Source organism: Ptychodera flava, chromosome 13 (assembly GCF_041260155.1).
Source record: "Ptychodera flava strain L36383 chromosome 13, AS_Pfla_20210202, whole genome shotgun sequence".
NCBI classification, from domain to species: Eukaryota; Metazoa; Hemichordata; class Enteropneusta; family Ptychoderidae; genus Ptychodera; species Ptychodera flava.
Window position 1 is genome coordinate 4507085 of NC_091940.1, and position 14829 is coordinate 4521913.

Here is a 14829-nt window from a genome sequence, read left to right on the forward strand (position 1 = left end):
GAACTTCAAGTACAAAGTACAGATTGTTGCATTTTGTCATTGACATGTTTCACTTACCATGTCATGTCATTTACATGTATTTGTTGCTCACCAAAATAAAATTTCACAAACTATTATATTTTTGAAAAGAATTTGTATCTCCAAGATTGTACCCGGCATCATAAGGATGTAAAGTGTTGAGACAATTACAGTGGCATTATCCTGATGAAAAACCCAACAGGATGTTAGACAGCAATCAGGTTGAAGTGTTGCAGATCTGTGCATTGACATGTAATAAATTCCATCGTGAAAAATTACAAATGTACCTGTACACTCAATGCTGGAAAAACCCGACTATAAAAAAGAAATTTGTACAAGAAATATCAGAAAAAAATAACTCTGAAATACTGCTATACTGAATACTCTTGCAGTTTAATAAATAAAGCTGTATCAATCTTGAGCTCAGTAAAGTGATCTTTGCACTCGGGTACAACTGTAGTAATATACGGTGTTTCATTCTACTGTATAAAGTCAACTCATCATTGGAGCTCGCATTTGACATTAGTGATGAATTTCCAACGATACCAATTTCGTAAAATGCATGATAAAGTTCTGTAAAGATATCAAACCAGTAAAATTCATACAAGAAATGACAATTAAATTAGCGTTGTTGAAGTTTTTACATTTGACATGTTCCTTTATTTTGATAAATGATGATTATATAAGAGTTATGTTATCCAAATCTCTGGTGATGCTTTCTCTCAGAGTAGTTTGTTTCTCAATTAGAAAATTACATTGAAAAGACCAGATTTATTCTCAAGTACTTTTGATTAAGGCAGAATGTGCCCTGGGGAAAGACGTTCAGACTGTCAAATTTTTACAGTTATTTTCTGCTCTACTACTTGTTGGAGCTTATTTTAAAGCCCTTAGGGTAAGATAAATATTTACCGCCTTAGTTTTCTGAAAACGAAAAATTGTATTTCTCCTCACCAGTATCAGGAAGGTGGCCATTTTGAATTTCAAATATCGGTAAATGTCTGGTCAGTTGTTTCTCTAATACTAAATTTTGCATGGTAACCCCAGATTTTTATTATTGATTTGGTAAGAGTATGTTTTGAAGTTTCATTTAGGAAAGGTTGAGCAAAAGTGAAAGTCTTTTCACTTTTAAGGCACTTATTACCTTGAGCAAAGATTTCATGTCAAGCTAATCAAATTACTTGTACATGCCTGTAGCCACCTGGTGGGCCTTCTCTTCAGCATTTTTTCAAATTATTGAAATATGATGTACATGTATGTGATATAATAAATTTTTTTAGTGAAACTGAAGTCACCTAGCTCATAAGACAAAAAAAGAATTTAGAAATTCACAGTCATGGCTACATATGGTATATATTACATGACACAAGTAGGTTCGTGAGGGCTTTGTATTACGTGAACCAGTGACTGACAGTGATTAGTGTAGTTGATATTTATATATGTAATATCTAAAGTATGTAGCCTTCAAGTTACTCTACAGGAGCCCTCTGTGTTGAGTATATAAGTATGACACCCAGTGAAAAGATTGTAAATTGATTTACTTCTATACTTACTGTATCATTAACATCAACAGGCAGTTGATGACTATGTACTGGTAGGTTGTAAAAATGACATTTTGGCATAATATCATTGAATTACAGGTATTTTCACTGTAGATTTTGCAGAAGTCACAGCATTTTTATTCTCAAACATGATCACACTTCCCATGTCTAATAAATTAGGATGTGTTATGGTGAAAAGTTTTCTTGGATTTCCAGTTCTTGTGTTTGCGATCACTGATGGACTATAATTTGTGAACGGAAACAATCATATTTCCAGTAAATTCTGAAATGTCATTACGTATGCAAAAAAAAAAATGCCTGTCAGCGCTTCTAGATTTCATCATCTGGCATGGTGTTGTTAGGATTAACATACTTCCCATGTTCTTCCATGTCAGCTGCATTTAACTTTTTAAAGTAAAAGTTTACGAAACATACATTTCTGACCCATGTACTTGTATTTTATATCAATATTTGTGTTTCTCATGTGTAAAAGTGGTGGTTTTCTGAATAGAATTAACATTTCAAAACGAGAAAGCAGATTTTACAATTGAGCAATTATTGTCAAATAGAAATTCAGTGCTGGAAATTGAGTATTGTAAAAGAGAAGGATATGTCGCATACATTGTGTACTTGGATATGGCTGTGTGAGAGGTCTGAAATCGGCAGTCTGCGCCCCTAAACTGCGCTAGCGCATTTCAATTTGCGCTATCAATCTGCGCTCCCATTCTGCGCTATTGATCTGCGCCCCTGTTTTGCGCTCTCTATTTCTCCCTGGGTACTGTAACTGAAGCAGTGTATTTGACAGCCATTATTCTCATTAAATGAAACTTGCCCTGCAGCAATGCTTTTGATTGGAACTATGTATTTGCAACAGCTTGAAGGTTTGACAGCTAAAATGAACGAATTGTTCAGATTTCCTGCTGTGAAAACGACCCAACTAGCGCAAGAACGTACTACGTCGATTATGATTTTACTATTTCCATCATTTGATTTTTTGATATGACATCGGATCGAGACGTGGTGCTACAGGCGCATTTAGGGAGCTGCATTTAGGACCCTGGTAGCGAGTCCTGTGTATCATCGATGGCTGCCAGGGCCTACATGGAGATAGGGTTGACCTTTCAAAATTCTGCCTTCTCGACATACACGTACGTACTTTTTAGCTACTATAGACTATAGTCTATAGAAGCTATTGGGATGGGTATCCGTCCGGCGTCCGTCGTCAGTCTGTATGTATGTATGTATGTATGTATGTATGTATGTCCGTTTGTGAGGCATCCGTCCACTCAAATATCTTGAGAACCGCAGTACTTACTGATTTGATATTTGTTGTGTAGATGAAAAATAGGATTTTGAGAAACTGATTTTTTTAATTTTTTGATATTGTTGAAAATAGGCAAATTAATGCCAAAAAAGGTGTTTTTGGTAAAAAATCTTCTTCTTCATAACCGCTGGTCAGACAGCTTTGTTATTTGGTATACAGGTCCCTAGGGATAACCCAACTTAGATTTGTTCAAATTGTGATGAAATATGCAAATGTGTATTTTTAAGGAATTTTTTTGTCATTTTTGGTCAAAGTTTGACTTACATTGTATGTAATTCTTGTACTGTATAAACCCTATCACTTCACCCAGAAAAAAATAATTAATATGATTTTAAGTAATGAATTAATTAGGAAATCATCAAAGCCAAAATAATTTTAGTGTGGAATTATCAGAAAGTTCAACTTTTTTTGACAGTTCATAGTGAATTGAGGATTAAAACATGTAAAGGCAACTTTCCTGAATCCCAACTTTGATATATTCTGAACCACCATTTATGTTATCTAAAAGACATTGCTCATAATAGTTTGTCATGATAGGGTGGTCAAATAAATAGAGATAGAGAAAGTTCTAATTTCCATGTATGGTTGACTTGGTAAGGATAAAATAACATTACTTTTTGAGGAAATAAATAGAGAGGTCAATTAAAAGAGTGGTCAAAATGATAGGGTTTTTATGATAAAGCTGGGCTGTAAGATTCCTCATGTGCTATTTATAGCAATTATGCAATCTGTGTAAACAGTGCAATGAAAGTTATACATGATTCCTTATCAATGCTTTGATGACCTTGAACTTCTTAAGTTTCAAACATTTGTCTCTTCAGTGTGCTTTCTCGGAGTACGTACAGTCTCAACTTATTCAACAGAACTTACTTACAATGTTAATTTGAAAGTTAAAATGTGCTTGGTTAATAGGATGAAAATACTGATATTAAAAGATAACCAGCTCAAGATTCCTTATAACCTGACAGATATGCTGTTTTTTTATGACGTAAATCTTGATTTAAGCAAGTCTTGTTTACTTTAATTAGAATGTAATTAACTCTCGTTTATAGTCTGATGAAATATGCAAATCTGTATTTTTACGGAATTTTTTTCCATTTTGGTCAGGCCATCCTGAAATGAGCTATCAAAGATATCCACCTTCTTCATCAATACATGTGTCACAAAAGGTTATTCTTTACATAACACAGCAGAGCTCTGTCAAGTGTTGAGTCGCTTGTTTTTGCAAAACCGCTGGTCAAACAGCTTTCATATTGGTTTACATGTTCCTAGGATGACCTTAGTGAGATAATTTCATACAGTCAGGAAATACTTAATTTTGTATCCATGTCTATAGTAGCTTCAGGACTTTGGCCCTATGTTTTATTTTTTGACTTTCCAAACATGTAAACTACATGTATGAGTGTGATAGAAACGACACAACCACTTAACTTAACCACGTATCCGCGGTTTGAAACAGTCCCGACATTTACGTCCCTCAGACTGGCACTGTCGCTCTATAAACCCTCGCACCCGTCTGGCTCATTCATTGACTCGGATGTGATACATTGTGAATGAAAATTCAATTTTATTAAATATAAATATTGTAGAATCAGTAGACAGTCCCCTGTAAATCAAATAGGTGTGTACATACAGGTTCAGTAAGGTTGTACTTTCACTCGGCCGCTAGTTGACAGGTTCACAATCAATGTGATTGTGAGTGCACTGAACAGCTAGAACGTACGTGTTGTCATGCTGAAATGTGGCCCACGGTTAGTGGTTTTCAATGTTAACAATCGTTGAAGTGCAATTATGTGCATAAAACTAGCCATTAAAGGCTGACCGGTTGATGAAAATACAAAACTTTCCATGCAATATGCATTATTCACACCGACACGGCTTCATCAACTGTCCCCGTACTCAAGGAAGATGACACGCGTATTTTATTCAACATATTCGTCATCTATTCGGTAATGACGTAGCGCACGATCTCGTTCAAATGTTTTACTAGCCAAGCCTTTTTGAATGAGCTTACTGTTCTGACTTGGAATTTAAAATAAGTTCGAACTAAATTTAACTTATTCCAACTTAAAGTCGACCATACATCGGTAGATCCTGCACGCACGCTTGGCTGACGGATATAGATAGGAGCGTGGAAGGGGGTGGCCCTATATACCAGAAGGAAGGAAGAAAACCAGTTCAAGTGACCTGAAAATGTACTTCCAGACGCTTACAACACGCTTGCGACGCTTGATCTCGACCAACATGCCAAGATTTTCGTTGCTCGATATCCGGTCCTACATTCTCTCCAAAACAAAACGAAAACTGCCAGGACTTTCTTTTGGGGAAAAGTGTTGGGTCACATCGTACCGGGAAATTTCTGAAATATTACAAAAATGGCAAACTATCAGCTAAATCGGTACAAAAACGCATATAAATAAAGTTTGAAAAAATAATACGAATCAATCTCTCCCGTCGTAACAAAGGGCGACAGGTTTGCAGCACGGTGCAAAAGCTATTAATTATAAGAAAATACAACAAACCGTTTATGTTGTCAAGAGTTAGATGTGTTCGTTTCATCTTGAGGTAGGAAAACTACAACCATAGACTGTGTTTTTAAAGTCTATGCTACAACCGACGTCCCTTTTGCACAGATGTAGGCGCTGATATGAACTTGACAATCATTTTCACAAAGAACACGCATAAATTGCCGCGCAAGACAGGAAGTAGACAGCGTGAGTCAAGAACAAGTGAATGTCCAACGCGATCGCGCGACGACAGCACACAGGTCTTGATCAGATAGACTTTTTTACACAAGTTTCGACATCTCCATCTTGACTGTGAACTCTGGTAACCAGATTGTAACTGTTGAGACAACAGTATACAGTTAATCTACTAGTTAAACGTTCGAAAATTGGATTTAAACCAGGTTTAGCAAAGATGTGGCTGCGGTTTTAAATTGCCGTCTCCGGTATAGAAATAAATACATCCATGCACCACGGTGTTTGGGTCAAGTATGGGAAACTTTATTACTACTAGTCAAAAGTCTATATTCCACAGAGTGCCATGACCACCCCCAAAAATGCTAGCAAGTGGCGAGATACAGAGTTGTGGCTGCCGGGGGTGGCCACTGACACTACACTATGTTTCTAATGTTTCTAATAACTATTGCTGAAAACGTCACGGTGATCTTCCATTCCGACGTCTGGTGCCCCACTTGCCAAAAATTTTGAAAACGGTTGTTCACTCGAATTTAGGCTATCGCTGGGCAGATCGTCCATGTAGCCGACACGAACACGAAGTGTCTGTTAGCGGCTACCAAAAATATGAAAAATAGTAAAGAATGAGCTACAAAATCACTATCAGTTTCGCTGGGAACATATTCGATGGCTTGTTACACAACTGTTACCAGATTTCAGGTAACACTGTTTACCACACGATGGATCTTTATTTAATAAAGTAACCTATAGAGATAGCTGATTGATATCGTAAATAAGACAGGTGCCTCTACGGCGGTAAAACTTAAATCCGGTCCGGGCCCCCGAGAGTTGAAATGTCCGACTTCTGCATGGTCACCGCGCCGTGCAGTGTAGCGACAATGATATGATTGCAATTTCGTTTGAAGTTCGTTTACATGTATGTTAACGCAAATGAGGCGAAAAATATCATTGTTTGCCAATGTCTTGTTATACGGGACGAGATCGTGCTGCTCTTGTACTGCATGAGCTTTGATCGAAGTGCATTGGCCATCTTTTGATTTTGAATGTCGAAAATTACATATGTAACCTCTCCTAAAGCCTTGTGAACTGCGACTTGTTTGCATTTTTTCACGATTTTACTTTCTAACAAAAATAAGTTCACGTAAATGTACTGATAGATGCGGAGGGAAGTTTTATTACTCACAAAATTTGAACTGTGTGGACAAGTTTGAACAATTAAATAATGAACGGTTGCCGCTCTCATAAAATTGCCACTGCATGGACGTGTGTCATAATCTTCCAAGAAACAAACGTGATGTAATTTACTGATATGAGTAACACTGGATTCCCTTGTAGTTGATTTCCTTGATGTTCTGGTTGTAAGCTTTATTCTCTCCCTTACATGGCTAGTTTTTGAAAATGTCGGGAAATCAAAGACGATGTAAAAACTGCTCAATTCACTTGCTCATTCCGACACAAACAACAGTGTACTAGTTTATCAACATATCATGTAGTGAGTAGAATTCAAAGAATATCCAAATGTCGAAACATTAAAATGAACACAATATGAGAAGATTCCTTTCACAAAAAGATCAACTTCAAGTGATACTTTTGAAGATTTGAAACCGAGTACGTATACCCTACTTCACACCTCGTCAGTCTTACGTCATCGACAAGTCACCCACCGCGTCGGCAGGCTTGACGTCATGGACGTAGACTTGTCAATCATCACGGAAGTCGCGAACATGTATGATCTGTCGGGTTCAAACGTTTCTGTGAACATGAACAGAAATTCTCAGTATTGACAAAGAAATCGTCAAAAAAGAAGTTGAAAATCGTGATGCTAACGTAAACATAATTTTGTATCCACCTGTGCCATTCCATGTTGCAGGGTTGCGTCGCCAGCCCTGCCACTCTGCTGTGCATTGTTGGACTCGGGGAAATAGTCGCCGTCGACTAGCAGCAACGTCTAACCATGGGGATACTAACATAATTTGAGTCAGAACTTGACTTTGAGCTTAAAACTACTTGATCACTTCCCGACCTCCTTATACGAGAAAGAAAATCATCTAATTTTTACTACTTCACATATCTTTTGTGTCGGATCCACTGTCCACAGAATGTATGTATGTCGTGATTGTACCGGAAATAAATTCGATCTTACGTTACTCATAACCAGTCGTCCTGACAATCCTGACATACGTCGAAGTTTTTAAAAATACATTACGAAAATACTGAAAAGTTTTCTAATATTATGAAAAATAGTGTTGCAAAGTGTTGGCAATGGCATGATGGTGGGAGGCAACCGACAGCTATAAAGTTGCAAGTAAATACAAATATATTTTGACACTGATATGTCCTACGATCTGGCTGGCAGCTTTATCAATCTGTGGCAAAGTGCCACGGATTTATATCGCGTTAGTTTCTAGATTTCGTAGCTACAAAACTAAACTTCCAACATTCCATAGATAGCGCAGAATGGCGCAGATCGATAGCGCAGAATGGGAGCGCAGTTTGATAGCGCAGAATTGGAGCGCAGTTTGATAGCGCAAATTGAAATGCACTAGCTCAGTTTAGGGGCGCAGACTGCCGATTTCAGACCTCTCACATACCTGGTACTTGGATATGGCTGTGGAAAACAGGTAGATGATAAAAAATGTCAATGCTGGTAATGTGAAGCACAAGCTAAATGTTCTGATAATGCAAAGTGTCAAAGCATTTATGCTGTTTAGTTAATAATCTCAATGTATTTGATCATTTAATTAGTTCTAATGCTTTAATATTCATATTTCGTAACTCTCATTGTTCTTGAATTATGCTAAATCAAGGGGCCCATAGAAGCACTTGTATAGTACTATTTTACTGAAACAGGCGTGAGCTCTTGTCTTATCAGAACAATCCATTGATGTAATTAATATATCATATAAAGAATAGCACTGCTTTTATCCCAGAAAGTCTAGTCTCTTCTTAACAATTTTGAAAGAAGTTTGTCGGATGGTCTTCAAAATGGTTTTCGTCAGAGATCACACTGGCCGATAAGCGGAGGCAATAAAAAAAACTAGTTTGAACACTGTTGATCTTGAAACGGCATGTTTTTGTGCATGGAGTTTGCAGTTGGTTTGTCAATATCAGAAGATGGGACACTTTCTAACTTTCAACATACACAGGTGAACTTTCATACTTGGCAATCAAACCTTTGAGATATGGTCAAGCAAGTCTAAAGCATATGTAGATAAACTTGATGCTTCTACTGTCAGATAAAGACTTTGCTTCAACGAACTATTGAACACTATTAACATCACTGCTGCAGTATGATAAAAGCAAAGTAACAATTTTGTCATGTTGTAAGTCGTCTTGTTTTGTTCCAATCACAAACAGGCTTTAACCCTTTGACTGCTGTGATACTCCCACCAAAATTTTAGAGCAATATTTTTACCAATTTTGATTTTTTCTGTAATTTTTCGATAATTTTGGACCAAATGGTCATCACATTTCATTGGCTACAGTTTTTTATCAAAATTTTGACTGAGAAAAATTGACTGGAGTGTATTTTCTAAAGGTGACAAAAACTGACTTTGGATGTTACTGTAGCAGATTCACAGTGGTTGATCCTTGGAATTAATGCTTCATTCCCTTAGAAACAAACCATCAGAATTGGGTGTAAACTTCACACAATGGCATGTCTTTTCTGTTCTTTTTTACAGAGTGACATTAAAAGATGTGAAGACATTTTTGCCACGAGTTAATTGTAAAATAAGTACAAATCGCTTGCGAGAAGCATTTAAGGTTGGTATAAAACAAGCTTCAATTGTGAATTATCTGAAACACATATTACCGTATCAATATATTTTCAAGCATTGACTTTACTCATTTAAAGTATTCTTACCCCTTCATATCTTGAATTACATTATTGTTGTACACCGTAAATATTTCTTCAGTTTTAACAGCTTGTTGATACTGTGAATTTTGTTCCAAATATCCAAGCGGAAATTAGTGATAAATTATTATTGCAACTTATCTATGATACCAATAAGCCACAATTTCAGACTTTATCTTTTACATAAATGAATATCAAGTTGCACATGTACAGAATATTACCTTTTTATTTATACATTCAATGGTAATCCTGACTTGGATGATGAGATGTACTACCATAGTATCTCATAGCTGACCAGGATTAGAATAAACTCACTTTATGTTACTCTTTCAATGACATTACAGGAAGTGGACAATAAAAGACGAGGTGATATTGGTTTTGAATCATTTGCACTGCTTTATCACGAGCTCATACATCAACAAGAGGTAAGGTGATATTTTAAAAATATTGAAATAGAATTTATTCTACCTCATATTTTTGGCTAATGCTTGCAGTATGTATGTACCTGTATGGTGTGAAGATCAGTTTGTGTCCATCCTAGGTATGTACTAAACAAGTTATTGCAATACACTGTTTAGATATATAGCTGGGACGTTTCAAAATTTACATGAAATTGCTGACAGTGTATTTTGAATTGCAACAACCATCAATGATGTCCAGCTTGTTAGAGACTAGCAATCATCAGAAAAATTGTCTTCAAAGGCAGACCTTACACACAATTTATATCAATCGTCCACACTCACATTCACTCACATACCGGTAGGATGAAACTGTTAGATCAAGTGCACGTTCAAAAAGTGCTATAACACATGAACTGCAATTGATATACAGTATATATGGGCCCTGCTGTGAAGGCTGTTTTTATTATAGCTGCAAGTCTTGGCTAAGCTGAAAATCAGCTATTGTTAACCGTTGCCATTTCATGTAAATTTTCTGCCATTTCATTTCATGCCATTTCATGTAAACTTTCAGCAATATCAAGTAACCTTTAAAATGTCACATCTGTGGCTAAACAGTAAATTGCAATAATTCTTGTGGTAGGAACCATAGATCCATTTCAAAACCTTGAGAGCCACTTACTGCATGTAGTACCTTGGTATTTCATGGTTGATATAGCATACTAAAATTATAGACGACATTGAGTTCATATGGGCATCCTGAAAAATGTTTAACTGGACCAAAATATGAAGATGGTCAAACATTTAAACTTTGGAACTTCCAGTCAGATTATTTAGATATTTGGTTGTCATTACTTCTTCAGAAACAATGTGTTTTTACTGTAAGGGTTGTAATCATGTAAATGCTACCAGGGTTGCCCTTGGTATATCATTGCAATCTGAGTAGAAATGTTACCAGGGTTCCCAAATCATTTATCAATGTGTTCCCTAACCTGAGCGAAAACACTGCCAGTGCAGTGGATTAATCTATCAGTCTTGCAGAATGACCTCATTGAAAGGTCACTAGCCTGAGGTGGAATTCCATAAAAATTGACTCCCATTTTTAGCAAATATGCCACATATACACATTGTACATCACAGGTGTGCATCACATCTGATCAAATAGGAACACAGTCACTTCGGCTGTTTTATTCTAACACAACTACAAGGTAACACTCTGAACATTATTTTATAACTTGACCATCTTGCAGGATCAGTGAGCCTTGGAAATTGCTGTTTAAACATTTCAACTCATAGCTTCCATTTCACCATTTGTGATGAACCACACACATAAGACCCAAAGATGTAATGGTTTGTCAACGTATAGCAAAGATGCAACATGCAACAATCAGTTCGGGCCATGAACCCAAAGATATTAAGATTAAATCCAATCAACAAGCTACACATATACAGTATGACATGGTGTTTGGACTTCAAGTGAAGGATAGTGTGATAATTGAATAAAAGAGTATTCTTTGCTTTTTATTTCAGATAGCAGAAAGATTTGTAGATTATACAATAAATGGGTAAGTTTGAAAATAATGATATTACCATTGTAGTGAGAGCCATCACAACCTTTATCCAGAGATGCATACCAACAGGTGTCATATAAAATATTCCTAGGCATCAAAGCAATAGAGGATACTAGGACTGTACATATGCAAATCTGATAATCAGGTAGTCAGGCAAATTTTTCATCTCATTAAGCTATAGCTCTCGTCACGTTTGTATATTTACTTTAACTTTAATAAGCCCATGTGGAATCTTCATAGCTTCTTTGCTTATTCCAAATCTAGTCAAATTACTTTCTGAAGCACAATAATTATTTTACAAATGAAAAGACAACTGCTTTCTTTTAATATTCAATTTCATGCCTGTACACTATTTACAAGTTAAGCTTACTCTCATCTCGTCCATTGACCCTAACCTAAAGTTTGAAACTTCTTTCCTGCGTGTAGGAAGTCACCTCATAGATAAAGCATCGTAACCTTTGAACCCAGTTCAATGCAAAAAAGAATAGACTAAAACCCTAACATCAACTTCCCTGTCAGCATGTTAAACTTATCCATGGAAATTATGAGTAATTTATGAAAATTTTCCATGAAACCATGTCAGTTGTTATACGGTAAATATGTAATCAGATCTATGGTAGTCAGTGAGTTTAATACAGTGACAGACACCTTAACAAGTATTATTTGCCATGTTTGCAGAAGATTAGGAATTTTTTACTAAACTATCACCCTGTAAGTGATAATATTGGCGTCCTGTGCACTGGCAATATACATATAGAATAAAAAGGAAAAAAAGAAAGATTCAGTTGATGCATGCTGTAAATGCTTACTATTTCCAATTCATTTAGAATCAGAGAAAGGATTAATGTAGTACAACAATTATTTTGTGTATCTTTACAGCTATAAAATTACTCTGGTGGATTTCATAAATTTCCTGAATTCAGAACAAAGGGTAAGTTTCATACTAGAACTTCAAATGTGTCTGAACAACCTTTATTGTCTGATAGACACTGCTCATAACACAGCCAGAGACTCTACTCACTCCTAGACATAGCCCATAACATTCTCCAAGATCAAGAACATTCCTATATATACTCAACAACGATTGTCATACATGTATCTCATCTTAAAACACACCACCTGACTCCAAGTATGCTAGAGAAAATTCCTGTGTATGTGCAGTTATGATATCATTCAGCATGTATTTAACATTTAATGGAATAGTTAATTAATAGACACTTGTAAGCATAATCACTCACAACCTGTCAGTGTTAAACTCTTTCATATGCAAATGTCATCTGTGTTTTTTTTGCAGGATCCACTAGGTGCTAACACTGGTGCTGTTACAAAATTTTTACATGATTTTGTTGAAGATGTGGCAAGACAAGTGGAAGAACCATACCTGACAATCAAAGAGGTAGTGCAGTCTTCCCTGGTCTCTGCCAAACAGACACACAGACACCTATATGTGTGTGCAAACAAACTAATCAGGGAACAGAGAAATGAAATAGGATGCAATTGTGATTGGAATATTTGACAGTGAGTCACAGTAGAACGGTATTAGAGTATTTCAAATAAAACGGGCTGCAGGAAGACTAATATGTTCTCAAACATTGAAATGTTAAGTAAAGGCTTGTCAATGTTTCATCATATGATTACAAAATGTACAGTTAATAAAAAATGCAAACCTAAGTATAGATTTTTCAGTTAAGCCATTAAAATTAAATTCCACTTACTGTTTTAGTGTGACATGCTAGTTTCACTATTCTGAAACAACTGTGTATTTCACCAAGACCCATGATAGTTGTAAACCCCTTTTTGTTGCTACTTTTCCATTATAATGCCAGGTACGGTACACACTTCTAAAAAAGATCAAGTTAACAACTTTCATGCCATGTCAGTCATTCAAATATTAATTAAGACAGTGACTGTTTGTATTGAGAGTTAAAAATTGGACACGAGCTTGCAATCATAAAACCATTCACCAATGGTCCTCATACTGGTCACAATCAGTACTGGTAACATGGAGAATGTGACATACTGGTTGCTATGAAACCTCACAACAGTGCTAGGAATCAGTCAAGCAGGCAGGGACATATGTTATGTTCTCAGTTCTTGCTACAAACTAAAGATGAAATATTGATACAATGTATCACAGCTGATCCAATATGTCATTCCAGATCTTTAATGTGAAAATGTCATTTCTCGCTATTAGCCCTCTCATTTGTCTTATTTTATGGTATAAATACTTTCTTAGTTATGCCATCTTTGTTGGATTTCGTAAATACAATGATTTGCTCTCAGTCAGTGGGATTTAAAAAAGCTACTTCTACATAATTGGAGTACAGATTAATAGCCTTGCAAAGACAGTGCATTGTGTAGAATACAGAATGTGTTTTTGTTGAAATTTTTGTATTTTAGTTCAGACTAAATGCTATTGTCTATCAAGAACATTGGAAACAACACAGGCGGTGTTTACAAGTTCAAGTCGAACACTAAGCATTTCAACGTAATTTTTGGAGTAATACAAGAAATTTATTTTACATACAAAACAGAAATAATGGAGTTTAAGCTTACGGATGTGACAGTGTTATTGTTGAAATTTTTGTATTTTAGTTCAGACTAAATGTTATTTTCTATCAAGAACATTGGAAACAACACAGGCGGTGTTTACAAGTTCAAGTCGAACACTAAGTATTTCAACGTAATTTTTGGAGTAATACAAGAAATTTATTTTACATACAAAACAGAAATAATTGAGTTTAAGCTTACGGAGCGGTAACTCTATCACCACCGTTGTCAGACTCAAACCCATTGTTTTAAATGATAAGTGTAGTGCCTTGTATGGAAAAATGTCAGTGAAAAAGTTGATTTCCATGGATATACAGTGTTGTTCTGAGTGAGCGAATACTGAGCAGTTTTTCATTACACAGAAGTTATCTTTGTTGTACAGTGTGAAGTGTGATAACATATGAAAGGTGAGGTGTTAGCTACATTCTCTAGGAATATCATGCATATAATACATTGTAACAAGGTTATTGAAAAGTATCATTTTGAATACAATCACAATGGATACATGATATAAAGTTTTTGATATTGATGAATTTTTACCACAGTTCATGGATTACCTGTACTCCAAGCAGAACACAGTGTGGGATAGTGGCAATGACAGTGTCAATCAAGATATGGACCATCCAATGTCATATTACTGGATTGCGTGCTCACATAACACGTAAGTTACCCTTTAGTGTTCCAAAATTTTTTCATATTAATATATTTTACCAGAGCAAAATTCCAAGTGACCGCAGGAGTAAGCCCTCCTGACACATACTGTTGACATGAGATCTGGAGTATACACTACAAATTGCAGTTCAGAGTTCAAACACTGTCTGATAAGAAACGATGTCACATTTTGATATCCTTATTTGCTTTTTGCAATTAAAGGT

The 14829-nt window shown here is 35.9% G+C and overlaps 1 protein-coding gene across 2 annotated transcripts in view; it reads left to right on the forward strand.

Annotated features, from left to right (window-relative positions):
- LOC139147166 (1-phosphatidylinositol 4,5-bisphosphate phosphodiesterase gamma-1-like) overlaps positions 1–14829 on the forward strand; it is a 91742-nt gene that overhangs the window by 43789 nt on the left and 33124 nt on the right. For both annotated transcript variants that reach the window (XM_070718080.1, XM_070718079.1), the window contains 6 exons: positions 9263–9344; positions 9780–9860; positions 11364–11398; positions 12284–12335; positions 12699–12800; positions 14500–14615. In XM_070718080.1, coding sequence (XP_070574181.1) covers positions 9263–9344; positions 9780–9860; positions 11364–11398; positions 12284–12335; positions 12699–12800; positions 14500–14615 — 468 coding nt within the window. The remainder of the gene's footprint in view (positions 1–9262; positions 9345–9779; positions 9861–11363; positions 11399–12283; positions 12336–12698; positions 12801–14499; positions 14616–14829) is intronic.